General features: G+C 48.2%; 1 protein-coding gene across 1 annotated transcript in view; it reads right to left on the bottom strand.

Annotated features, from left to right (window-relative positions):
- The window catches only part of FGF18 (fibroblast growth factor 18), a 72,768-nt gene that overhangs the window by 7,295 nt on the left and 37,534 nt on the right, over positions 1 to 27,939 (bottom strand). Inside the window, exon 4 of the mRNA XM_051631111.1 lies at positions 10,516 to 10,622. Coding sequence (XP_051487071.1) covers positions 10,516 to 10,622 — 107 coding nt within the window. The remainder of the gene's footprint in view (positions 1 to 10,515; positions 10,623 to 27,939) is intronic.

Here is a 27,939-nt window from a genome sequence, read left to right as displayed (position 1 = left end):
CCAGCAGGACAGCACACAGCCATAATTAGAGCAAATGAGGTTGGCTTCATCAGGAAACAGGTTAATAGAAATTCCTAACTGCGTCTCAGAGAACTTTGTGTAATTAATGATGGGAAATCTAATCACTTTAAAAATGACATGTTTTAAACCAATAGATAATTTAGGAAAATTTAAGTCAAAACTGCAGCTTTGCTGCCATAGGAAGGCACTGATCTGGAGAGCTGAAACCACAGGCAGGTTTGAGATGTGACATCTGAGGAGATCTAAGGCATCTATCACTACCTGCACCTCCCTGATCCAGCTGCACCCATGCCTCTAGGTGCCAGCTACAGGAAGAGCTGGGAAGTCATTCTGACCCTCCAAACAAAGCACAACCTGCTGGTCAAACCCACGGCCAGGGCTGGCTCTGCTTCCTTTCAGAGCATCCTTCTCAGTCCCTGCTGAGATCCACAGGCTAGTCCTCAGCTTTCCAGAAAAGCCAACCCAGAGCAGCAGCACATATTTCATGTAGGCTTAAATTCATTACATGGGGACATATGCCAACGTTGAATTTTCTTTTTAAAAATTTATTGTTTAAAACAGTGGGTCTAGATGGTGAGTGGAGCAAGAACACAGGACTGTAAGAGTTGATGGCCCCATAGCAAGACTGGTAAACCCCAGGTTTACACACATTAAACAAACATACATGCTGACTTTTAAAGTTATCATTTCAAACAAGTGCAATCTCATCCAGCTGACAGTCTGGCACGGACACCACTTTGCCCCAGGCAAGTTTAAATCAGTGGAATCTAAGACAAAGAAAGGTCATTGATTGTCTACAGGATGGCATTAGTTCTCTTCATGTCAAATTGTATTACTAAGAGAAAAGAGAAATCCGTGATCAAATCATGTGCCATCCATAAAAAATGATCATGAAGAATTGCTCCAGCCTGTGAATGACAAATTTCCTCTGTACACAACAAGTACACAAGGCTTTTTAGACTTCTCCTCTACTAGGAAAACCTAATATCCTTAAGTGCCCAAAGACAATGTAAGAAAATATCAAGAACCAAACCATATTTTAGCAAGATCTATTTTTCTTTGACCTTCACTGTGCTATAATGGCCCTATCAAATGGACTAACTTCTGCTGCTGTTGGAGCATAGAGTTTTATTCTCCATTCCAAAATCAGTCTACATTCTCACTTCATGTCCAAAACCAAACCAAGTAGAAACAGTCCTTGCAGAGCAGGATCCACCTGCCTGTGCATCTCGACAGCTTCCAGCTGAGGAAGACAAGGCTGCAGCACTTTGTGGTTCATTGCAAGTTGAATACCTCGGTGTATTTGCAAAGTAACAGCTAGAATAAGCATCACTCTCCTCTTAGAGATGGCTCAAGACTCATAAAAATTGTCCTTGGGAGATAAGATGCTCTGAGGAAAGCAATTCAACTTGATACAAGTGTCAGCGCAAGGTGCAGACAGCACAGCTTTGAACAGGCTGAGGCATGACCAGGGCTCAGGGATGCCCTCTCAGATCATTTTTATCAACATTTAACCTTAGGAAACTGAACTATTCAGCATGACACAGCTGCAGCCACCAAGAAACAGGAGGGACAGGACGTTAGCAGCTTTACGGTGACACTTGCTCCTTGAGGACAGAAAGGATTAAATTAGATGGTCATGTAGCTTTCAAGAAGGTGGCATTTTTTTTTCCTTGGAAGAAGATATACAGCTTCCAGCCATGGGGTAAGAAAAAGCTTGAGAGCTTAGTCTGCAATACGAACTTTGACTTTGCAGAATGTCCATTTGAGAGAGAGAATTGGTGATTTTAACAATTTCCAATTGAAGTTTGGTAAAGAGGAATCAATCACAAGAAAGCCATCTGCCTGTTACACAGCTCTGCTGACCAGACACAACCCAGAGAGGAAGTCCAATGTTCAGAGCCTCATCTGAGCAGCTGTGACTTCCTAGCATCAAAACAAAATAATGAAGAAATGTATTTTTAAAAATAACAAAAGGATATTTTGCTTTATTCTAGAGCAAACACTTAAAGCATTGTGGCTGTGCTGAGAAGCTTCAGTGAAGATGCTCATGGATGGCTAAAATGGGACAAGGGCCTCTTGAACACCTGGCCCGTGAAATGGTGTGCTAAGCACCAGTCCCATCTCAGATCCACTAGCATCCAAGGAAGCCCTGCTCCCAGGATTGACAGCTCATGTCACACACAGCTCCTCTACCCACAGTTTAACCAAAGCAAAACCTTCTACCTGAGAGGATCAGCATCCATCCAGGCTGCTTAGAAACTGAAAGACTTAGCACAGACCTTAAGTAGTCACATGATTCTTGTAAGATGTTAGATGATGTCCTGTGAACACTAATGTTCTGCTGGCAAAGCAGCTGAAGACGAATCCAACCACAGTAGCACAGTGTGGGCTTAAATGTACTCAACAATGTGCTCCTTCTACAAGACCTTTGGGCTAAATCCATCAGGCTGTGCAAGTCAAGGGTACCCACAGCACCCACAAGTGCCCAGCCAAGGAAAGAGGTTGGGAAATGGCCTGTGTGGTGGCACAGGCCTCTCCCCATTCAGTGCCAAGAACACCAGTCTCTGGCTCAGACAAGGCTTCAGGGCTCTGGCATCCACACCCACCCTCTGGTGCAGTTTCTAAGCAGTTGTGAAATAAAGGGGTCTGCTCCATCTAAGCACAGCTCTTCCATCTGCTCAGCCTCTCTTGTGAGCTCACGTCCCACCCATGTTCCCCAGCTACCCCCGTTCGTTTCCTCTCCCATCTCTCCTTCCCAAGCCTCGAGGTGTTTATCAGTAGCCAAAGTGCTTCAGAATGACCTGCAACACTGTGATCAACCACTTTCTACCCCAAACCACCACAAAACATCTAAACTCACAAAGTTTCATGTTAGTTCATTACCCTCATTCACATCCTTTCCCCCTCTCTTCCCCACCCCCAGAGCAACTCCTGTGCAAAACACCCCAGGGATCATCATCACAGCCACAGAACCAGGACAAGGCCCATTGCCCATAGCAAATATTAACACTGCCAAGGTCCAGTGAGCTCACAGAAACTCCAACCACGTCGAAGGAACAACAGCAGCATCAGAACTGATCCACTTTTGTGCCCAGGCAGCCCCAGTGCAATAAACACTGGGGAGCAGCTGCACTGGGCTCAACCATAAACGGCTTCTCTGGGATCATTACATGCTTGTGCCACCCAGAGCCAGGACTCCTGGAAAAGCTGGGTAACGAGCTCAAGGAGGGGACCTGTTCCAGCAGGGCTCCTGCTTGCCAGCTCTGCAAACCCAACACCACCATACCCACCTCAGGAAGCTTCCCAAGGAAGGGCAGAGCCCCCACAGACCCTTCAGGAGGGGGCACGACAGGGTCTGGCCAGTTGCACCTACCCAGAGGTAACAAGGCAAACTATTGTGTCCATATATACATTGAGATATCCCTACCACAGCATCTACCAAGCCCTCCTTGGGGAATTCTCCTGATATATTTCCAGCACTGAATCGAAACTGTGACAGATGAGCCAGAAGATACAAGTTCCACCAGCATCCACCACAGTTTGAATGTGATGCCTCAGGTAGCCCAGTAATGGGAAAGGAGCAGCTGTGAAAGGCTGCAGTGTTACCCCATGGTATCGGGGGCTGAGAGTGGAGGAGGGTGGTTGCTGATTCTAGCTTCTGCTTTTAATTCCATCAGAATCTCAGCTGCTAAGTTTTCAGAACAATAAATCAAAATTTTTTACACCGGTTGCAGGAAAAAGCCTGATGAGATGAATGCAGAAGATTCTAATGGCTCAACCAAAAAAAAAAAAGACCTGGCCTTGTCATCTCATTTGCTATCCTGTGGGCCCTGGTTCAAGAGATTTTTGGGCACTTGATGCTGGTTTGGGATTAGGTCCCTGTTCAAAGTATGACAGGGTCTGAGGTTGCTTGGCCTCAGGTTCCACTGCATTTATTTAGATGATTTAAATGAAAAGAAACTCACAGGGGAGTGGAAGCCTGGGAAGAGTTCACTTAAAAAAAAAAACACCAATCCCACCCTAGAGTCCAAAATGAGATCTGAGTCAGATCCAGCAAAGCCAGGGCAAGTTCTGCTTTCACATGAGATGCCAAGTTTCATAGTTTATGGCTGAACATGTCACAAAGAGATTCCCCAAACACACGCCACTAAACCCGACACCCCACGGATCCTGGTCGTGTTTCTGCTGCAAATTCAGCCTTCAGCCCCAGCGACTGTGAGGTTTTACAAGCCTCTTTCAAGCAACCCAAATACTGTGCAACTCTGGGAAAAACTTCTGGATAAGCATCAAACCCCTGTTCTGCCCCAGATCCAAGATGCAGTTAGGCGTGGTTTTAAATATACAAGCTGAGGAGTGCAAACACCTCATCGACTGCATCCATGTTTCCAAGTGCAAACCCCCGGGTGCCCCTCTGCCCTCACCACCTCCTGACATCTTTGCAGCACATGTGGATATGGGAACAGGCCCTGGGGCAGGCAGGCCCCAGGGAATCCAACTAAATGCCATGGGTACATGGAGGGCATTGGGCTGGGAGCTCATCCCTGACTCTCCTCGTCCCAGGATAATACAGAACCCTGGTTTCCCACCATCAGTATTTCAAAGGTAGCTTCTCACAAAAGCTCAACCTCGGCTTTGACCAAAGTCAACCCATTGCCAAGCTGGTCCAGATACACTGATAAGGCTTTGGAGAAGCCAGCTGGTGTCTCCTAGCCAGGTAAATCCCCTTGTCCTACAAATGCTGGCTCCCTCTGAACCACCTGGAGCTCCTGTAACACAACATGCTCCTCCTCCTGGAAGGCCAGAGGTATTATCAAGGGCCAAGACTGCCTGCATGGGCTGTAGTGAGTGCCTTTGCTCTTTGATGCCATCAGAGGTTTTTTTAGCCAACTTTCCAGACTAAACACACACACGCTTCAAGAAAACCCCAATTTTAAAACTGCGATGTAAACAACCCCAAATTATTACTATCCCCTCAAGGCTACTGCTGGCAGGCAGCAGTGATAAAGCTCTGCCAGAGCAGTCTGGCATCCAGCAACAATTTGTTTGTCGTCCTGCAAAAATACAGAGAGCCTTGCCATATGGTATTAGCAACTTTCTGGTAACATTAAGAAATATATTGGCTTGGAAAGCAGTTATCACACCAGGAGAAATCTTACATCTCAGGGGCAGGCCTCTGCTGTAAGTGGTATCAGCAGAGGGGAGAGGTGGTGGCCAGCAGAGCTGTGCTGGTGCCCCTGGCACAGCCACACTTGGCCTGGCAGAGGTTTTCTTTGGGAGCTGAACCATGGTGGAGGGCACAAGCTCAGAGCTGCCTGTCTGTGCCTTGGGAGGACTTCAGCACCGCAGAGTCACCACGGCTGTGCCCAGAAAGCATCCAAGTTCCCTGTCACCCAGCTGCAGCAACACCTCAGCCACCCCAAATGGCCAAGGGGCTCCTGCCTTGCAGGCAACAGCTTTTCCTCACCATTCCCATTCAGCACAGAGGAAGAAGAAATGGAACTGACTCATTAAAATGCTTTTACTAAAATATTGTGTATCTACTATAGCCCCGTTTCCTGAGAGTGTGTGTATACCAGCTCCCTGAGGACTTGAGAAAGGAAACCCAGAGAGAGATGGTGCAAGTCAGCCTGTGGGTTTGGTGGGAAAATCACCTGTTTTTCAGTACCACATGTTGACAGGCTTAAATCCTGAGCAGGAGCTGAACGGATGTAAGGAGCAGGGACTTCTCAGGATACCACTCCATTGCCCTCTCTACCATCTCTGAAGCTGGCAGGGATGATAGCTGTGACAGACCCCATTCTTTTGGTTGCTTTTTGAGCTCTGCCCCTATTTCTGGGGATTTCTCCATAGCTGCATCCTCCCCCAGCAGGACTTGACCCCAGTCACAGGGGTGCTGCAGTTCCCTGCAGACTTGCAGCATCAAGATCACAGCTGCATCACGTGGAGCAGCATCCCACAGGAGCACAGCACACACTGGACAGTTGCCACATTGTCCTAACTCCACCTTGTGTCCCATCCCACCCTGAGGAGATGGCTTCAGCACCTACCACCTGCTTCTCCTTCCTGTAAGAGCTCAAGGAGTGACTTAATGCACTGAGAGTTGGAGCTGTTCTCCAAGTGAGACCAACAGAGACCAGTAGAGAGAACCAACAGGGAATAATGCTGCTGGATCTGTAAAATGTAATCCACCTAATGCCATGACAGAATGTTAGTAGGATTGCTCGGAGCATCTTCTGAAGAAATTTCTGGATTAAATTGAAGACATGGTTAGCTCTCTCCCCACTCTCCTCAAATCTTCTGGATTCCTTCCAGTCATTGCTTAACCTTTCCTGCTTCTATACCTTGCTCTGAAAACTGATGCACCCCTTGCTATGGCCTGCAATAAGAAGTCTCTCCTCTCACCTGGCAGCTTTGCAGAAAGCCAAGGTCCAGCCTTCTCTACCCTTGAAGGTCTCCTCTGTCCAGAAAAAGACCTATTGTCTCCTCTCCCTTTGTAGCTGGGAGGGCAAAACTCTCCTGTTAGGGATACCTGCTACAACCTGAGCACCAGTGCTGACCTGATGGTGTGATCCCACAGGTTCAAAAAGTTCAATGGTTGGACTCAATGATCTTAAAGGTCTTTTCCAACCAGAATTATTCCGTGATTCTATGATCCTGTGAGATTCTCTGACAACACTGCATGAGGAGGAGGAGATGCTCTGATCTCCACGCAGCAGCCACGAACCCTAGCAGTGCCCAGAGGAAAGGGCAGGACTTGGGTCATCTCCTCATGGTGCAAACAGAGGCAGGTTCAGCTTCACAGAGATCACTGACCTCTTGCAAATGCTCTCCTGATGAGGGGACTGAGATGAGGCAGGGGAAGGAAATCTCTGCAGCATCCTGTGGTTCTAGACAGCACACATTTGCTGTAAGGAGAATTGCAAGAGGTGGCCAAGCTAATTAACAGCCACCTGCTCACCCCCCAGGCTGCTATTCCTTGCTCCAGAGACTGAAACGACTTATCTTTGACAGCCTTTTACAAACATGAAGTCCCTACTTTATTGACATCCTTATCTCAAAGCATGAAATAAGAGAAGCCAAGTCAAAGAGAAAAACCACAGGAGGACTCACCAGGAAAAACCACAGTCAGAAACTCGAGCTCTTCCAAAGAGACCATTAACTCCTCCCCTAACACTGAATTACTGCAAATATTCAGATTTCTTGTGTCCTAGGTGAGCTGTCACACTGTGTCTTGTCACAAGTGGGCAAGTCACATTATGCCTCTCCTTGGAAGGAGAGCTGAACCTTTCAGAGCCCCCTTCCCTCCCCCAGGTTTGTCAGAAGTCTGAGATAAATAAACAGTAATGATAATTTTTTAAAAAAGGTTTTTCACAAAAGCACCTAATACTCCTGCTTTGAGTTCTCATCTTATGATCTCTCTCCTTGTAATATAATTGCACCATCAAGTTCAGTGGCCTGCAGAAAACATCAGCAAAATCAGAAAACTCAGGACCTGCAGTCTCCACACGTGTATACACAGAGGCACCAGAAACTCACAGGCAAAATCAATATGGTCAGAAGGGGGAAAAAAAATAAAATCCAATCTTTCTAGGGCCTTCTTCAACACAGCAAAAAGAATCAATGAAGAAACACAATTCAATTTGTTTTTCCCCAGTGCTGGTAACCTTAACAGAAAAGTCCTTCCCTGTACAACACCTGCCCTGCCTCCAGTTTTCATAAGCAGCACAGAGAGAGCCAGTGACCTCAGCCTTTGCATGCTGTGACAATAAATAAAGTTAGAAGCCTGTCCAAAACACCTCCAAGCCCTTTGGCCAACATCAGCTGGGAACACACATGTGGTAACAAGGAAGCAAGGGAGAAAACACAAGGCCTGGGGCTCCAGAGAAAGCTCCATCAGGTGGCTCAGAAGCACTGGCATAGGTGCAGTTTCTCATAAATACATAAAAAGATGCAAAGGGTCCTTTTCTCAGCCCTGTGGCTTAGGCTCTTGGCCTGCAACACAAGCAGCTCTGAGGCAGGGAGCAAGCCCCAGCACTGGAGCTCCAGCATGTGCCACCACTTCCAGCAGAGAACAACAACCTGCTCCGATCCGTAGGTGATTATGGGAAACAAAAAGGACTAAATTCAAAGCAGGTTTTTAACTGGGGGGGGTGGGATCCAAAACTGCTGACTGGGGAGGAGAACAAAGCCAGATGGCATATGCTGGTATTGTTAGGGATTATGCAGTGCAAGGCAATAGGAAATGAGCAGAGCAAAAGACCTGGTTTGGTCCCATGGCTCTTCTCTTGCCAAATGAACACTGAGGTGACCATGAAACAATCAGTTTCTGGGTTTCATTCCCCTCCACCCCCAGACTGAACTTCAGTATTTGTATAAGCCCAGGAGTAACTTTTATCTCATGTTTTCCTTGGGGTTTACTAGCTGTTTAGAGCTTTCAGGCTAAAAAAGCGTTCCCTCAAACTCTTGCCACAAAAAGAGCTGGAACTCTGATACTAATTAAAACCACACTCTTTGGTATCAAGAAGACATGCTATTCTTTTCTTTTCTTTTCTTTTTTTTTTTTTCTCCTGAGAAGCTGTTAATATGGGCAATGCATCTGGAACATTTTCCTTCCAAACACCATGCTCTGTACCCCCTCCTGCTCAGGTCGGCTGGCTTATGAACTTGTCAGCAGTCTGGGCTGGGAAGGCTCATATTTACAAGAATAGATTTTTTTTTTTTTTCCTAATAACAAACCATTTGCCAACTTCATGTTATGAGAAGCACACCAAGAAAATAAAAAAAAAAAAATCCCTTTCACGCTGCATGAAAGGTAACAAGTGAAAGAAGTGTCCTGCCACTGTACCCAGTGGGCCAAATCAAGGGATTCATCTTGCCAAAATATGCAGCAGGGTTGGAAAAACAGCCTCTGAATTTGCCAGGATGTTCCTGGACACTCAGAACAGTCCAGGAAAGGATGCAGGTTGCCCTGTGTGCCACCAGGGATCCACCCTGGGTAAGGTCTGTTAAAGAAAAGGGTAAGATTTCATGCTCATTTTACTCCCCTAATTTGGATGCTGCTGAGGGCTCCGTTGCTGTGGTATCAGCACCTCATAAACATTAACAAAATTATCCTTATAACATTTCATGGAAAAATGCTATTATCATATTTGAAGGACAGAAAATTGAGGGAAAAGAAAAAAAAGAGACAAGGGGTAGGTCTGAGTTCAGCATGAAGCATCCCTGTGTATCCTGAGAGGTCTAAATGCAGTTTAAAAATGAATGTCTTTGTCCAAGACCAAAAAATGGTGCCTCGTTCAGAGCAGTGATTGCACCGCAGAAGTGCAAGAAGCAGCGAACTGGCTGCTCTGAGCCAGTCCTCCTGGATTTCCAAGTCCCCACTGGTGTGGAGCAGTGTCCTGGGTTCTCCCTGCTCCACCAACTCAGCCCCCAGGGCAGCTGCCACCTTCCGCAGCTGCCTGTGGAAGAGCAGAGCATGGTCTCCACAGAAGCATCTGCACCACTCTCCAGGAAAACAAACATGGCAGGAGGGACCCTCCAGGGAAGGCACTTGTCCCACCACTGTCACTCTCGGGACCACAAAAGTAAATAATGTTTCACCAGAGCAATTTGGTTTCTGGTTTCTGTTTGGGAGTGTGGCTTTCCCTGCGTTGACTCAAAACAAAACTCGGCTTCCCTTTTTCACGGCCACAAAGATGCCAGATATTAATTCCTGGTGGTGCAAAGTGCAGGCAGCGGGGGAGGAGGAGGCCTTTGGGGGCTGAGAGATTTTATTTTAGATGTATTTTTTGGTGGCATTTTAGCTTTGAGCAAGCTCCTGCCTGGTTAGCGAGCTCCTCTGCTCGCCAACAATACAGAAGAACTGCCTAAGTTACAAAAACAAGTTAATACATTAAAAATATGACTTCAGCAAAGCAGTTAAGCTAGATGGGTGAACGCTCTGTAATTTGCTACATGCTTCTATTGTGCAGGGATCCAAAGGAATAAAAGATTCCTGTAATGCTAGAACCTTGAGGCGCAGCTCCAGTACGATGTTGGGATCCCAGTATTAGCTGTGCCACAGCATCCCTGGCTCACCACCAAAAGGAGCCTGATGGTACCCACCTCCCCAGCACCCACCTCCCCAGCACCCACCTCCCCAGCACAGAGCGTGGCCCTTTGTTCTGGAATTTCTCCCCAAAGATCAAGTAACCAAGTTCTTGAGGAGGTGGCTGTTGAGACGTCACCTCACGCCGGTGTCACCCAACTGCAAAGCACAAACACACCCACACCCAAAGAGGAGCAGGGAGTCCCAGGACTGGCTGCACAGCTCCACTTTACAGACATGGGGGAGGGCTGGGGAGGGCAGGGGCTGCCTGGCAAACCCCCCGTCCCCTCCCTCCTGCTTTTCATTTGAGGCTGACAGGCGAAGCTCCAACACATCATTACAGCCTTGAGGAGGCTGCTAAAGGTAACACTCATGTTACAAATGAATTAATAGGAAACACTTACCTTCCCCACTAGCTTGCCTTTCCTGTTCATGCAAAGGTAGAAGTCTGTCTCCTTCCCTTTGATCCGGACTTGACTGCCAAAAGTGTCTGTTTCCACTAGAAGCTGGGCTTGGAAAGGAAGAAGAAGAAAAAACAACACAACATTTACCAGTGTGGTCCCATTAAGTCAGAGCATGCAAAGCTCATCAGCACCTCGTGCCATTACCTGTACCTGAACCACACCACACTGGGATGTTCTGCAAGGACACAACCCAAGGAACCACCCCAGGGCTCCAGGCTTGGTCACAGGTGCAGATCACACACATCTCCATTGACACCTATGTGGATGTTCCAGATTTCATGCCAGTTTAGCACAAAATATCCCTATATGTGCACGTGCTCCATCAGTCCACACCAACCCCACCAGCCCATCAGCAATATAAAGCTGAAGGCTCTCCTTCACGCTGCAGGAGGGCTCTTGGAGGGTAAGAACATGGATGTTATTCTCATGAAGACAGAAGATGAGCACTACAAGAATGAAAATCCCTTCCCCACAGCCAGCAGCTCTCCAACACTTCAGAGAAGGGGTCCAGCCACATGCTCATAGTGCAAAACATCACAGTGATCTCCTGAAGACCACCACAAGAGCTAGCGAGGGAGAAATTCAGTGCTGCTCATTCTCTCTGAATGTCCTGCTCTGCAGATGACCTCTGTGTGGCCAGCTCAGTTCCCAGGAGGTCACTAACTGCTCTCTGACAGTCCAGGTCTATCAGTCCTGCTCCAGCTGGGAGAAAAACAGCCAGTCTCATAATGCCTCACACATTTATTGAGGCCAGAGCTGGTTGGCAGCACTGCCAGGAGCCACGGTAGAGGACAGATTTCTGCTGCATCTTCATGAACCACCTGCCCTGACACTGCTGCACTTGCAGAAGTGGCCGAGCTGCCACCCAGACATGCAGAATGCCAACACCATCTCAAAAACCTTTACACATCCAGATCCAGCATTTTATTCCCTCTGATCTACACATGAATTCCAGTCATGCTCGAGGTTCAGATTCCAGGAATTTCCCTGGAGAGGCAGGAACGGGCAGACTGGACATTTTGGTTCAGATCCACCTCCGATAGGGAGGGGGAGCAAGGAGACATGGTGGAAACACAACGCAAGAATGTGTAAGTGTCAGCAAGTGCAAATCCACACTCCTGCTCTGGAAAGACTCATGCTTGTAAGACCCGAGCCTTGCCGTAGGAGCACAGCTTCTGCCAAACTCTGGAGAATGTTTGATCCGTGCTGCAAAAAGTCACATTCTTTTTGGCATTCATATTTCAAACCTTTAAAACCCTCTCAAGAGCAAAGAGGCTCGCTGCACGCCTTTACCAGGGGGGTGGAAATAGGAGTTTGCTTCATTTAAACACATTCATATTTTTCCCACTTGTAAAGTCAGCTTCTGGCTTCTGCAGCAGTGCAAATATCACAAATCTTTAACTCACAAAGGCCCTAAACAGACATTTCCCTTTGCAGCTCAGTCACATATGCAAGTTTAGGGTTTTCCAGTTAGTAGCTGTTTACACTTAATAGATACATTTGTTAAACCTGTTACCACATGGGATATTTAAGTAACAACTCCTTTCTGACAGCAAGGGGGATAGTGGCTGTGTTATAGCTGAATATTACTCACAATCACTCATAAATATGGATATTTATCTAAGCCTTTCAGAAAAGCATCATGGTTTTAGAGGGCAGCTTGCCAGTGAGAGCCAGGTGCCTTCCCTCCACACCTGCCAAGGTGGCACTGAAGCAGTGACCAACCAACATTCCAGTGAGGAAGGGCCACGTGAACCAGAAACATCCCATCGTAGTAAGGATGTAAAGAGGAGCAAAGCCAGGAAAGGGGTGGATGCCACAGAGATGGGTCTTGAAGGGGAGGATGAGCAACATGGCATAGAACTTGGTGAACTGCTTCGAGAAGTTCAGGGAGGCTGCTCAGATGCAACGTAGCATTAACCAACCAGGGAACAGCCAGGGGTAGGACTGTCTTCAAAGAGGTGACTCTTCTCCTCAAATGAACAAGGGTAGCAGAGATGTCTGATGGTTGACCACAGAGGGCAAGGCAGTAGCCCGTGCACAAGGGAAGGTTAAGGAGCCAGCACAAGAGGTCCCAGAGATGGGCACAAGAACCACAGCCAACACCCAGATCACCAAGGACTTGCCCACAGATCTGCAGGGTGAAACCCACCCAGGAAGGGGCCAAGCAAGGACTCTACAGCCTGCTCACAGGCAAGAACAGGACACAGCCAGTTCCCACCTGAGATGCAAGCCATTCCCTCCCTGTTCCCACCTCAGACTGCAAATAAAGCTGCTATGAGCAACACTGAATATCAGATGTGGGTTTTGACCAGCCAAAATAGGAGCTCAGCTTGATAAAGCCTTGACCCGTGGTGCTGCAGGACGGTCAGGAACCCACACCTCCCTGACACAGGCTCCCCTGGGGGACACACACGGGGCACGCCAGCTCCCGTCCCCCACCCCCTCCCTCTGCAGCCAGCATGAGTAATATCCAAGCTGATTTTAATTTGAAAAATATCACCTTAAAAAAGATGCCGGTTCCCTGCTGTGAAAATTAAAACCATCTGGATGGAGTGATTTCAAATAATTAATCTAGGTCTCCTTTGACACCGCTGCTAATTAAAATATGATACCTTCCTCCCCTTTTTAAATAAAGAATTGAAATAAAGTTTAAAGATCTAATAAAATAATGTCATAATTTAGAACTAAATGGAAGTCACCTTTCCTGTGGGCTGCAAAGGTTACACCAGCACAGAGATCCCTCCTGGGCCAGTGCCACAGCATGGGCTGAGAAGCAGCAAATGGACAAGCAGCCAAAGTGACACCCACAACAGTAAATACACCAGCACCCACACCCCAGAGCCCCGAGGAGGCTCATGAGCCCCAGAGATCATCCACCACCCTACATCTAGGAGTGGGGAGCCCAGGGAAGGAGGTTCAGCAGATCTGTCTGCTCCCTGCTCTGAGCTTTGCTGCCAAAGTACAGGCTGAGGCCACCCACAGGTACCCACTTCTGAAAAATCCCAGTCTTAAGATACTGGAAACATGCTCACATTTCTAGGGAGCCTTGACCTCCTTTCCTACAAGAGATCAGTGCAGCTTTAGGGTTGGGTTCATAACCTAGCTGGATTCCAGCCTAGGCACCCCTTACAGCTGATTCTCCTTTTTACAAGAAGTGTCTCCCTTAATTCTCTCAGGAGCTGAAGCAGAGACCTCGGATAACACACCTAATCAGCTGAAATCAGCTGGGGTAAATCCCAGTTCTGAGTGCTGCAGCAAGAGTTGTGGGGAAAGAGGACTGGCCTGGCAGAAGGGGCTGCTGAAGTCTCCCACTCCACTCAGCAGGAGAGGAGCTCAGTCACCACCAAGAGGATTTAAATCAAACCAGACTTGGCTTGCTGTCTTCTTGCCATAATAAAGATGCTATGGCCATGACAAAAGCACCAAGGAAAATTCAAGGGAATATCCACTGAAAGGTCAGGTAAAGTCCCATCAATCCAGAGCAGCATCCCAAGGCAGTCAGCTGCTCAGGACACCTGCCTTCCAGCTCCACTACTCCCTGCATACACTGTAGAGAGATTACAATCTGTATTTTCAAAAACCCTGCACTCTAGCCTTCAGATCAGTTATTATTGTTTAAATTCTTTGACAGCTAGATATTCTGATATCTTTTCCAGGGGGGAAACAAAAAAAGAGCTAAAGATGTCTTTAGAGGGTGAGATGATCTGCTCCATGCTTTTGCCTTATTGGCCCATTTAACCTAAACCTTCCTGAAAACTCCCACTGGAAAAGACTGGAATTCCTCACATGTCTAGGTGAAAAGGATTACATACATATATATATGGTGAAAAGCCATCTTCCAGCTAAGAAAACATGAAGTCAGGGAGATATGTGAAGGTGGCAGAGAATATGCCAAATTAGCTTTCAAATACTTCCTAGGAGTGGGAGGACAGGAGCCAGAACTGCACAGGGAGAGAAAGGAGAAAGAGGGCACCTGAGGAGGGTGAGCCTTACACATACCTATCACAAAAGCCAGTTTCAGATAAATGAAGAGATAAAGGGGAAAATACAACAAAGGTGCAGAAGCACCAGGTACTCTGGGCCTATCCACCCTTGCTTTCCACTTCTCCCACTCCACCCTCTAAGTATAAACCTTGCAAAAGGAGCCACAGAGAAAAGGAAACTACAGCTTCTCATGCTGCCCACAGGCATCTTGAAGCAAGGTCAGCTATTGCACTGTTTTCTGATGCAATTACAAAGCCAGGAAAACCATCTCCAGTTAATGAAGAGGAAGGAGGGACAGATACACCGAGGCTGGGACCACAGCTTTTGTGATGGAGAGCAGCTTTCCAGTTTAGCGATCATGACACTATGAATCGAGACAAAGCCCATTTCCAAAGTTCACAGCATATATTGCATCTGATGGGAGGGTAAAATTCACTCTCTGCTATGACTGAATCCTCCAGTGTGAACCCCAGCTTGGCCAAGGGTGCTTAAAACAGTTGAAACCTGTTCAAACACAGCCTGGCCCCTACCAAACCCACCTGAATCCTTTACGTGACCACAGCATAGGAGAGAATGACCCTGCCTGCACATCCATGACATAATGACAAGGGAATAATGCCAAAATTAGGTAAAGTCTGGAGGGTCTAATAGAGCCCCCAGGCCATGAACAAGTGAGGAAATCCAGGCTGTATCCTCAAGATTTGCTTGCACACTTGTCTAGTCCTCCAAACTGCACCATTTGAAATAGTTATAACTCACAGAACCACAGAATTTTTTGAGTTGGAAAGGACCTTCAAGATCATCCAGTTCCAACCCCCCTGCATGGGCAGGGACACCTCCCACCAGCCCAGGCTGCTCCAAGCCCCATCCAGCCTGCCCTTCAACACTGCCAGGGATGGATCCCCCACAACATCTCTGGGCAGCCTGTTCCAGTGTCTCACCACCCTTACACTGAAGAATTTCCACCTGATCTCTAACCTAAATCTCTCTTCTTTCAGCTTAAAACCATTACCCCTCGTCCTCTCACTGCAAGCCCCTGTAACAAGACCCTCCTCAGCTTTCCTGTAGCCCCTTCAGGTACTGGAAGGCCACTATGAGGTTTCCCCAGAGCCTTCTCTTCTTCAGCCTGAACAACCCCAGCTCCCTCAGCCTGTCCTCATAGCAGAGCTGCTCCAGCCCTCGGATCATTTTTGTGGCCCTTCTCTGGACACATTCCAACAGCTCCACATCTTTCTTGTGCTGGGGGCACCAGAGCTGGACACAGTGTTCTAGGTGAGGTCTCATCAGGGCAGAGCAGAGGGGCAGAATCACGTCTCTCCATCTGCTGGCCACACTTCTTTTGATACAGCCCAGGATGGAGTTGGCCTTCTGGGCTGCAACTGCACATGGGTGGCTCATGTCCAGCTTTTGATCCACTGGTACCCCCAGGTCCTTTTCCACAGGGCTGCTCTCCAGTGTGACCTCCCCCAGCCTGTATTCATATCTTGGGTGACCTTGGCCCAGGTGCAGGACCCTGCACTTGGTCTTGTTGAACCTCATGAGGTTCACCTGGGCCCATTTCTCCAGCTTGTCCAGGTCCCTCTGGCAGACATCCCATCCCTCTGGCATACCAACCTCACCACCCAGGTTGGTGTCATCAGCAAACCTGCTGAGGGTGCTCTCAATGCCCCCATCAATATCGTTAATGAAGATATGAAACAACACTGGGCCCAGCACTGACCCCTGAGGGCCACCACTTGTCAGTTTTCCATCTGGACTTAGAGCCATTGACCACTACCTGCTGGACACGACCATCCAGCCAGTTCCTCATCCACTGAACAGTCCCCCCACCAAACCCATATCTCTCCAATTCAGTGAGAAGGATGTTGTGGGGGACCATGTCAAAGGCCTTGCAGAGGTCCAGACAGATGACATCCACTGCTTTTCCCTGGTCGACTGATGTAGTCACTTCGTGGTAGAAAGCCAACATACAACCCAATTCCCTTCTCAATTATTCAGGTGCAAATCAGGAGTAACTACTCAAATCAATAAGGCTGGTGCCCAGGAGGGCAGAGCTCTGACCCACATACCACTGCAATTAGCTCATGGAGTCTGTCTTCAGCAAGCAGAGGGGATGTATGTCAAATTATTAAAAGGGATGGTCAGAGGGAGGTGGAATAAGAGCAGTTCCAAGATCCAGGCTCCAGGTATTTTCTTTTTTAAGCCTTTGGACAAGCAAGGGAACGGGCTGGTGTCAGAGCCTGGGTTCAGCTTGGGCAAGCTGGTCCCTGGGCAGTCCCCTGGCTCTGAAAAATGCCACCTCTCTACAGGAGGTTTTCTTTAAAACCACAGGTAAACATCTTATCTTCCACTTGGTCAGCTGATGCAGGTAAGGAAAAAGACACTGGGAATGCACAAACCCCTCAGAGCACCAGCACATCAATATAAACAAAGTGTGAAGTCCCCCACAGCACATCTCCATGCCCAGTCTTGGGAGAGCAGGAGGGAGGGCTCTGTGTGAACAAAGAAAAGACTGCAGAGACAACCTGCCAACTCCTAAAGGCCTCAGCAGCTCTCAGGAACCAGACAGGTTAAATATTTGCACGGGAGACATCAGAAGAAAATACATAATGCAGCAAGACCTCAAAGGCACTTACAGTGCAGCAACCTGATCCTGCAAATACTTCCACACAAAGGACTTGGCACACATCGGAAGTCCCTCGAGCCCTGATAAAGACCCTGCACAGCTTCAGGGTCCTGCCTCTGCCACCAGCTGCATGGTTGCACAGGCCAGGAGCAAGGGTTGGCTGTGGAGGTGTGAGCTTTCCTCTTCCCAGCCCTCTGCAGGGCTGTCTGCTCACCCTGCCTAACTGCCACCACCTCGAGGGCTCGATGGGATGGAGAAAAGTGCAGGATCACAGCACTTCTGACAGACAAACATGGGATAAAGATCCCCTTCCTGGTGACACCTTCCTCTGGCTTTCTCCTCTGCACTAGCTGAGCCTCAGTCTCCAGGAGATGCTTTCAGGCACTCACCTGAAAACAACCATCCAACACTGAGGAGGAGGTCTGTCCCATTTCCAGGACACTGAGCTATCCCCTTGGTGTTCACCGGTCATGTCTCCATGACATGAGGCCAAGACGTGCAGAAATATTCCTGCTGGTGCCAACCAGGGCAGGCTGAGTGCCCATGCCAGGACAGATGTGCAAGCTTGACCCACTGCCACAGCAGTTAACTCCACGGGGTGCACACTAGGAAAAACTCCACTATTTAAGCCTGTCCCACTGGTACAGTGGTCTCACCTACAGGAGTGCTCACCCCAAACACTCTCCTATCAGTTTCAACAGTGGCTAAAGAAGCTGGCCAGGCAATGAGGCTGAGCTGCTGGTACTCCCTGAGCATCTCTGGGACCATCCTGAGGAGCACCTGCCTCCCCACACTGTATGGCAAAATAGCAACCAAACCAGGAAATTCTGAACCAAATCAATACTCTTTCAGGACTGCCCAGGCTCCTAAAGGATGACAAAGCTTCCAGGCACAGTCCCTATAAACTAAATCTATTCACCACATCTTGGGAGAAGCTTAAAGGACAACTTCCCACTTGGAGGTCTTCTATCAGACCATGCATATGAAAACTGCCTGATAGTTTAGCTTAGAGTTTTAGTCTTAGAGATTTTGCCCTGCTTCTATAAAAATGCAATAAATCCCTGAATCTGTGAAAAACAACAGAATTTTTTAAAAAACCCAAAAAAACCTGAGGACAACATGAAAATTCGAAGCACCATATTGCTGGCCCAAGCCTGCACTACACCCAGGAGCCTGGTCATCATTTATCCAGGTGAAAAATGAAGGTAAAATACTGTCACCCTGTCAGGGAGCCCTCTGCACCCATTTGTAGATCTAAGAAAGCAGGATTAAGCAGTGGGGAATCAGACTTGGCCCCTTGCAGATGTTTTATACATAACTCACTGTAAGAGACACTAAAAATATTTTGGCAGTGGCTTCAATGACAGTGAATAAGCTTATTTAGACAAGATTCAGTAAAACTGGAGATGATAGGTTGTGTGCTTTGAGAACGCCCGGGCAGGGAGCAGCAGTGAACAAATTCTGCACTGAACTTTGCCACCTGCACACTCAAAATGACTAAGAAGAAGAGAAATGTTAAAAATGTTAGCACAGAAATTCCTCTATCTCACCAGGGTGTCTTGCTGCCTCCAAACACAGCTCAAGTGGACAGTATTTCTACAGAGGCAGGAAAACTGCTTGACAAGCTGCCAGGCTCCCAGCCTGAAATTAGTGAAGGATGAGCCTCAAAAAAGTTCAGAGGCTCCGTTACGCTTGAAAAAGCACCTAAAATGAAAAATAAAGGGCCAAACCCTGATGTCTTTGATCATTCTCATTTGAATAAACTCCTAGTGACACAGTCAAGCCCAACAGACAGGGACCTCAGAACCTGGCCCTGAGCACCTAGCTGAAATGTGTCCAAAGCACTGGAGTCCCTTGGGTCTGACAAAAGTGTGAACCCTTCCTGACCCACGGAGGTTTAGAGTTACCACAAGAACAAACTCTGCTGAAGTTATTTTGACTCTTGTTCCCAGCCTCAGCTGAACCCAAAGAAAATACCAACGTACACAAAGATAACAATAAGCAGAGAACGACGACTACGGGAGCCCCACGTACTCTTGCTTCTCCAAAGCTGCTTTAGCTGTGGCCAGAAGCGTAGGACAGACCACGTTTACTCTGAAGCATTTGCCCATCTCTCTTGGACAACCCTGGTGGCTGGCTGCTCATCCTGAGCAGTGAAGTAGGTGTGATGTTAGCACCACCATATCCTCTTACCCAGGAGTCCCAAACACACCCATCTCTCCCATACACCAGCACCGTGATGGTTTCACACACTCCAGGAGTGGATCCAGAAGTGGATCCAGGTTCCACTCTAGTATTTGTGAGTGCTCCAAAGTGGAGCTAATCAGGAGGAATGCACAAAGCATTTGAAGTGTTAGATGAATTATGATGCTCAGCTGTGACGGATGTACAAAGAAATTAAATTCTACCAAGCAGGTTTCTTATTCTGGGCCAGTAAAAGCTGAAATTCTGACAGTTAATTTAATGGATAGGAATATAAGCATGCTCACACATTTGCACTCAGAGGGGCTCATCGTAGCTTTCCCTTTTCCAGCAAGTAAAAAATATGCTGAAAAGAAAGTTGCAGGATGCCTCAGTATTTTCAGTGGGATTCTTATAGCTCTGGAACCCAGAGAAGTGGAGGCAGCAGCACAACCTACCAGAAAAAATGTTCTGGCACGTGAAGAAAATTTGTTTTAAGCTCTTCAACAGGGTTTGCTCTCACAAATGGATGCAAATTCCTTTCAAAGGTATCTGACTTTTTAATGCTGGTGCTGCTGAAGCTCACTTTTGCCAAATAAAAGGTAATGTAGTATTGACAGAAGTACAGCAAATGGTCACTCTTAGGTAAGAATCTGAGAGTGGGACTATTTTTGGTTGACAGAGGTGGACAAGAACTCATTTTCTGTGGCACATGGGGGGACACATCCTCTGGAACCAACTGCAGTCCAAGCAAGTCCCTTGAGTGAAGCAGCTCAGGGGAGGGTGCTCAGCATCAGTCCCTCAGAAAAGGTCTCTCCCTACAGACACAGCACAATCCTTCCAACCACTCTCAGAGCAGCAGCAACAGGGGGAACGACAAAAACTCAGATACCACATTGGCTCTGCCTTGAGCACCTTTGGTTTCATACATTTAATTTTTGGAAACATTTTCATCACAGGGCTTTTCTTAAGCTCCCACCCCCAGTCCACTTGCCTTTTACTGCGTTTTAATTGCATGAGAAGTTTTAAGAGTTTGGTGGTTTTTTTCCTAGAGTCATTTGGGACAAAAGGCATCTGCCACTAGGTATTAAAATAAGACCTGTCAGAACTGTAAAATTAGTTTTATGTTTTCATAAAGGTGCTTTAAAAATCTCAAATACAATTCTGCATTCAAACCGTGTTGGAATTAAGAAAAGGAGATCCCAAGTTAAATCTGAATATAAAAATAAACCAAGTGCTGAACTAAGCCAGTCCTCATCTGTGCTGTTATAAACAAAAGCAGCAAAGAAAGAGGCAATATCTCTAATAGCTTATTTGGGGGCATTCTGGGTTTAAAGAATCCACACTGACAGTGTAAAATCTGTGTTCTATTATTTGTTACTTTTCCCAGTTTCAGATTGTCTAGAGACCCAGGTCACCTCTAAAGGTCAGACTCAGCCCCATGTTTCTCTGCATTGGAGCATCCTTCTCACCTCTCCCACCCTGGAGAGGGTGGCCCTGTGGACCTGTCCAGGGACAGTCCCTTGAGGGTGACACCGCTGCTGTAGGTGTCCAGCCTGTGCCCCTCCCAACGTGGATAGACAGAGCAGAGCTGCTTTTGCATGGAGGGCTCTTTGGCCACCTCTTGAATCACCACATCGCTCACTTCAGAAATCTTCAGACATGCAAAGGACAAAGCCCAAGGGACAAACCCCTCTTCCAGCACTTGCTACCCGCTGCCAGTGAGCACGTCCCTCTGCCCCACCAGGACACCTTGTTACTCTCCTGTTCCATCACCTGCTACAATCCTTGGAGCAGACAAGAGAAGGAAATTCCCCACCGCTATTCATACATAGCAGACTTGAAACATTGACAGGCAGTCCTGACACACACATCCCCATGCCAAGCCCAAGGAGTAGGGCTGCCCCCCACCTTTGCCATACAAGGATGAAGCCACCTTAGAAACCTGCCAAGGGGTCGAGTCATCCCAGGTTTACTGTTACCCCAGCTCAGCCGACCACAGCAGGAGGAGCTGCTGGTGCCCATGACAGTCCTCACTACCAGAGCTGCTGGCACCAAGGAGCCCAAGGACACACCAAACCCCAAGAGACAGCCCTTGGCAAACAACACCTTATCTGCCAGAGCTTTACAGCCCAGAGCAGAGCTGCAGCCACACTGGGACAGATCCAGAGTCATTTCTCCACCCAGGACCCTAAAGGAGCAACGGAATCCGCCAACTTGAACTAAGGAACCTCTGCACAAGCTCCTGGTGGGGAAACAGATGGCTTTCCCTAACTCCAGGTGCCCACCAGGCCTGGGCCCCCGCTGAGGCCACGAAGCAAGCAGAGCCCCTTTGCAGATGGGTGGACCAGGAAGGGGAGAGGGAAGGGAAGAGCCACAGGCACAAGCCCCCCCACGCCCCGTCCGCAGCCTCCTCCCCACCTGGCCTTTGGCCACAGGTCCCCTCCGGTGTGAAGAGTTACAGCTCATCCCCCAAGAGGCGGGAATGAAAAGGAGACAAAAAAGCAGGATGCTGGTGAATGGGGGCGGTGGGTGGCCGAGCTGCACACAAGAGGCACAGCCGAGTGTGTCTGGCACCAGACAATGCCGGGGCGGGCGGCGGGAGCGCCCGGGCCCTGCTGGCGGCCACGCAACCAGCCATGGCGGGGAACAAAACGGCTCCCCGGGAAGCGTCCCTCTCCTGGCTCCCGTCTCCTCAGCCCTGCTGGGGGTTGCGTTTGGGGTTTTTTGTCTCTGCGTTGTCCTTCCTGCTGGGGCATTTACAGCTCTGAAAAACAAGCTGGTCAAACATCCCCAGACTGGTGTGTTTAGCGCTTCCCCTCAGGTTTCGGCAGCTTCCCTGCCACTTTTCCCTCCCTGCCACTGGCTTCCCTGCCACTTTTCTCTCCCTGCCACTGGCTTCCCTGTCACTTTTCCCTCCCTGCCACTTCTCCCTCCCTGCCAGCCCTGGGCCCAGCAGTATTTATGGGGTAGCGAGCTGACCCCTCGGCTGGTGGGCGAGAGTGCCTGACGTTAAGTGCTGCTAATGCGTTTTGCATTTGTGCTCGGGGGCAGGAAATCTCAACTTCCAGTGCCAAGGGGTTAATTATAATTTATGTAGCAAGATCTCAGGCTGTGTCAGTTTTGTTGTTGGTTCGCCTTTTTTTTTTTTTTTTTTCCCTCCAGCTAATTAAGAGGTACAATTACGACTGAGAATCAAAGGGATATTTTGGTACTCAGCTCTCAGAAACAGAATACGGGCACTTAAAACACGAGGACATCTTTGCTTTTCTATGCTTGCTTAGTTTTTGATTCAGATCTGTAACAAGAAATGGTCACATTCTTGATCCACCGTCATAATGCACTGGAGACCACCTATGGAAGCCACTGCAATGGGGTAACACAGCATTGCTGCTTTCCCAGTGATTACCTGCATTTCCAGCAACATGTTTTACTGACACATCACCTGCTGCTCAGGGCTCTGGCAAAACTTTCTGCTTATTAATTAACAAAGCCTGGTGATAACCTTGACATGAGTAGTACCTAAACAGACTCATCTGTGCTCACACTGTGTCCCCAGGACTAGGTATTCCCAAGACAAGTAGTAGGTTGATTAATATTATTGCTGTATTAGTAATAATTATTAATAAATCATCCCAGACAGCATGGCAGCCCCTCTGCACTGCCCAGTGCAAATGGGGGGGGCATCCACTGTGCAGGCCTTGGGAAATGGAGCTGAGATCTACTTAGCACCATGGGCACCCGGGGTAGACACGAGCACCCAGCCTGTCTGGACAGCACCCTCAGGACTCACAGCTCCAGCCATGGGGTGAACTATGCTGGCCTCTGCTGGGCAGGCTCCTGCCCTGACTGGGGTGTCCCCAGGAGCGAGCCCATCACCTCCTGCCATCCCCCTCTGTCTGCTCCTTGCCCTCATGTTTGTGCAGAGGTTTAATGGTTACAGGTCTCTCTTTCTCAGCGCTCTCAGAGGTGTTTGCTGAGCCATTTGCAAAGGGTTAATGTAATTGAATATTCAGATGTAGGGAGTGGGGGGGTTGGGCTAAATAAAGCTAGAAAAGATTCTGGGGAACCCTTAAAGTGCTGCTCTGGGGAGTCACTAGAGTTACACACACAGGCTGCAACCTCAGCTTGACTTGGCATGGGCTGCACAAACATATCTTCCACCATTCATTATTTTTTAGGGATGCAGTGGGCTATTACTCTCTGGAAAATTAATCACTTAAGTCAGAAACCAATGGTGTATAATTGTCAGCAGACCACATATGCCACAGGCTCTCATGCCTCTGTACCAGTAGCCTCCACCCAAACACAGCTAGAAGCAGATGTGAGGCTGGCAGCAGCCATGAAAACCAACCCTTTCTCTAAAGAAGGGGTCAGCATTAGGACCAAGAGAAACAACTGTCCACATGGGTTAGAAATGAAGCTCATGCTGCCAAAGCCAAGAGGAGAGCTCAGCAACTGGTACCCAACATCAGAGACCCTCTGCCTGCAGCTTGATAGCATCATGGTGGGTTTCTTGGTCTACCCTTTGATGTGCCAACAGCAAAACTGCTGTGTGGGATCTGCTGCAAGGCAGGAGGAAGTACACAAACAAAAAACACACCACGTGAAGCCTTATCATGACATTAGGAGGAGATAGCACAGTCCAAACCTCGGCATGGAGAGATGCTGACTGGTACTGCTCATCTGAGAAGCTTATTTAGAAACCTGGCCATCAGCACATCCTCCAGTTATCTCCATCCCTTGAAGCTACTCTGTGATGGGTGTTTGCCAGAGAAAGGGCACAGCAGTTGCCATAAGCCATTTTACCAGAACACCTAAAAACCACACAAACCCATAACAAGCAGAGCATTTCCAGTACTGCAGGAGCCACCAAACAGAATATTCTGTTTCCCTGCAGGAGATTCAGCACAAATCAGGCTTTTCTACCTAAAGGCTGAGAATAATCAAGGTAGAAGGAGGGATGGTATTTTTCAGAGGGTTTGCTCCTGTGTGCAGGAGGGCATCTCTCTCCTTGCACCAGGTAGGGCAGTAGGTGCTGGTGCAGGCATGAGGCTGGGAAAGGCCCTGGCTCAGCACTGGAAAAAGCAAGACAGATGACAAAGCTGTTGCTTGTAGTCCCAGCTTGAGCCACTAACCTGCACGACGTTCAGTGAAAAGGACTCGTAAATGCTTCATCAGCAGCACAACCCAGTTACACAGGAAAGAAATAGAAAAGAAGGGCAGATCCAGAGGGAAATACATCTATAGCAGCATTACCTTTCCCTACAGCTTGCTATTTATTGAAGAAGCAGTAAAAGCTCCAGTGCACTTCAGAATACAAACGCTGACATGGAAATTCAGAGCCCTGAGCCACTTCCAACAGGGAAAATATACTGACCGCAGCCTGTTTGGAGGTCAAACAAAATCAATACCCTTTCTCTCCAGTCTGTCTCTAAACTAAGCTTCTTTCAAAGACATCCAGAGAAAATGGATCATCTTTTGTTGTTGTGTGTGGTTTTGGGTTGGGCTTTTGTTTGTTTGTTTGTTTGTCTGGCTTTTTTAAAGCGGTCAAACATTCATACGAGTATAAGAAACTCCTTCCTCCCTCAACACACTGAAAGGATTGTCTGGAGGTCAAAACGGCCCATCAGTTTTACCACACAATAGATGAGTTACCCAGTTCTTGGGGGGGAAACCAAGCTGGGAGCTGCTTAGCACTCAGTAAGAGAGGAAAAAATAAATCAATGTATTTGCTTGATTGGGGTAGGTTTAAAGCTGGTTGTCAATTAGTTCAACACAGTTTGCTGTTACAGAGCACAACAATTTAGCCCCAGGAGCTGAAGTTTGCTGCATTTCCTCAGATTCCTCCTGCTGAGAGACAGATACTGGCTGCAGCCAGGTCAGGCCCTGAGGAGTGAGGCTGGAAGCCTCGGCCAGAGATCAGGAGCCTGACATGGGCTACAGCAGGACCAGGGACTCCTTCCTTCCATTCCAAGTACACAGTAAACTGGATTCATGTCCAGAAAGGAGTAGAGATGATAACTGGTCATTGCATGGGGACAGTGTGCCTCTCCACTAAGCAACACACACCTTTTAAGACAAACTATGGTTTATATACCCTCGTGCAGATGATGCTGTCTTTACAGACACAAGTGGGTCATGCCAAGCTGAAGGAGAAGGCAGAAGGACTCAAGCGACAGAAGGGAAAACCTTGCCTAGAGCAAATTTTTAAAATAACATAAATTCTTAAAAATCTCAGTACAAAAATCACGAGGAGAAAAAGGGAGGGACAAACCATGAGAAGACATTTCCTAAGGGTCCCACTGAATGGCTCCCAAGGAGAACCACTGCCTTTGAAGCAACAGACCATTGATGACTACCTGCCAGTTCTGTTCTGACAGTGTTGAAAGTCACGCACCAAATTAAACAATTATTTAGGCTGGGAAGGCTCTCCAGAGGTCATCCAGCTGACTCCCTGCTCAGAGCAGGACCATCAGGGCTAGGGACCATCACTTCTCAGTTGTTTTCCACCTCCTTTGCAATATCTTCCTCTTCCTGAGAAAGCCAACATCCTTGCCTTGGTTTAAGCACACCTAAGGGTGTGTGCTCACCACATCCCAGATGCAGCTGGAGAGGAACAGACACATCTGCAGCCAACTTGGGCCCCAACAGCAGAAAACCTGAGAGCAGACCTCAGCAGGCACGAGCTGCCCATGGCCATGACCCTCTGCCAACCTTGCAGCCACAGTCCATGGAGCCACACTGATCCATGTTTACCTGGTGGGTGTCCCACCCCCCAGTGTTTGTGCTGTTGGTACCTGGAGCAGGTATATGAAAGCTCCTCTATGTCTCCAAGCCCATTCCTCAGAGACACACGTCCTGGCTCCTCTGCCACCCTGCACTCACAGGTGCTGCAGGAAGAGGGTTTGTTCCACCAGCCACCATAATGGGCACCTTATTTCCAAGCCAACATATTTAGCATCTTCTAATAAGGACCTCAGCTCCTTCTCAGGCCCACACAGGTCTCATAGTTTCAGTGCTAGAAAATGCTGGCGAAGCTAAAAACAGGTTACAGCAATGGTGAGCATCATATGTTCTCCCAAACTCATTATGGCTGCAAGAACAACCAAAGCTAGTAGCTAGAAAAAGTGCAGCTTCTTTGCAGTGCTTTTTATCTCCCCTCCTCCAGTCCTCCCAGGTGGAACAATTTACCCAGTGACTATACAGCTCTTACATTTGCTTGTTAGCACCCCCAAATTAGTAGGTGTAAAGCCAATATCCTTTTGCCTATTTACTCCTAATGAGTCACCGGTCAGAAACTTAACTTGGAAAAAAAAAAACAACAACGGTTACAAATGCAGATGCAGAAGCAAATGAAATAAAGGCAAGAATCACTGCTGAGCAAACGCTGCACAAAAGCAAGGGGCTGGGCACCCCACACAGCACCCCACCATTGTCACCAGCTAAAACCTAACAGCTTTGATTTGCCTCCCACCGGCTGAAATGGTTTGAAATGCAAGGTCTTAACAAAGGTGCAAGACACAGGAGGAATGGGAGGCACTGCTGGGCACTTAATCTCCTTTCAGTCTCACACAGGAGCTCCAGGAATGGCTCTGCAGAAGTCGGTGGAGTTTCATGAGTGTAGGAAAGAGGATAATCAGGCCTCAGATGTAACAGAGGTCCAGCCCTGTGATCCCTCCATGCAACCAGCAGAAATGTTATTTGGGGTTTATAATGAAGTTACCTTTAGGTAAGCTCCTTTGCTGCTGGAACCTGGGACAACACCACTTATCCCAACAGGACAAGACCAGCTTTCAGCAGCTGCAGAGTTCACCCTCTACCTCCAGACAACATGATGTGAAACAGGGAACCCAAAGCACCCTCAGTCTGCTTCAACACTCACCCCTGCAATGCTCTGCCAGAGCAGGACCAGGGGTTTTGTAGTGAGGACACCCCTCACACCCCCACCACACGGGCAGCACAGACACACTGTGAGCCTCGTGATTGTCTCTAGCCCAGTGTTGAGGCCATTTGGACATGATTTTTCTAAGATTTATCTGACATTTACAGGCCCACCTACTCTTAGCTCTTCCCTGCTGCTTCTCCACACTGAGGTTGTTGCTACGTCCAGCAGTGGTGGGTGACCTCCCCTGCTGCTAAAGCTCCCCTCTCACATCTGACCACCCCTTTCCTCTGCTGCTTGTCTTTCCAAAAGCACTTTAGAACATCAGTAAAACAAACCACACCAGCCAGAAGCCAGGATCCCAAGCCTACCCTATGCTCAAACACCAATGGCTTCCCTCACCATCCCAGCACTCAGGTGCAACATCTCCTCCTCTGTCCCACCAGGCCGGCTGCTAGATGAGGAACAGAAGCAGCATGAGAGAATAAGGATTTGTCCCCACCTCACGACCTGGGACTGGATCCTTCCAGCCAGCACAGCTGCCTTCTAGCTGTGATCACTGGGAAACCTGGTGGAGAAGACCCAAAGGTATTACAGCTAGGAGAAGGCAGGATCACAGCAGATGGCAGGACTTTTTTCTTAATGCTTTGGGAAGAAAGGCACCTCTTCAGCAGCTGTGAATGCA

This window comes from Apus apus, chromosome 13 (genome assembly GCF_020740795.1).
Source record: "Apus apus isolate bApuApu2 chromosome 13, bApuApu2.pri.cur, whole genome shotgun sequence".
In the NCBI taxonomy this organism is placed as follows: Eukaryota; Metazoa; Chordata; class Aves; order Apodiformes; family Apodidae; genus Apus; species Apus apus.
The sequence above is the reverse complement of the archived record's forward strand: the minus strand, read 5'-3'. Positions and strand labels throughout refer to the sequence as shown.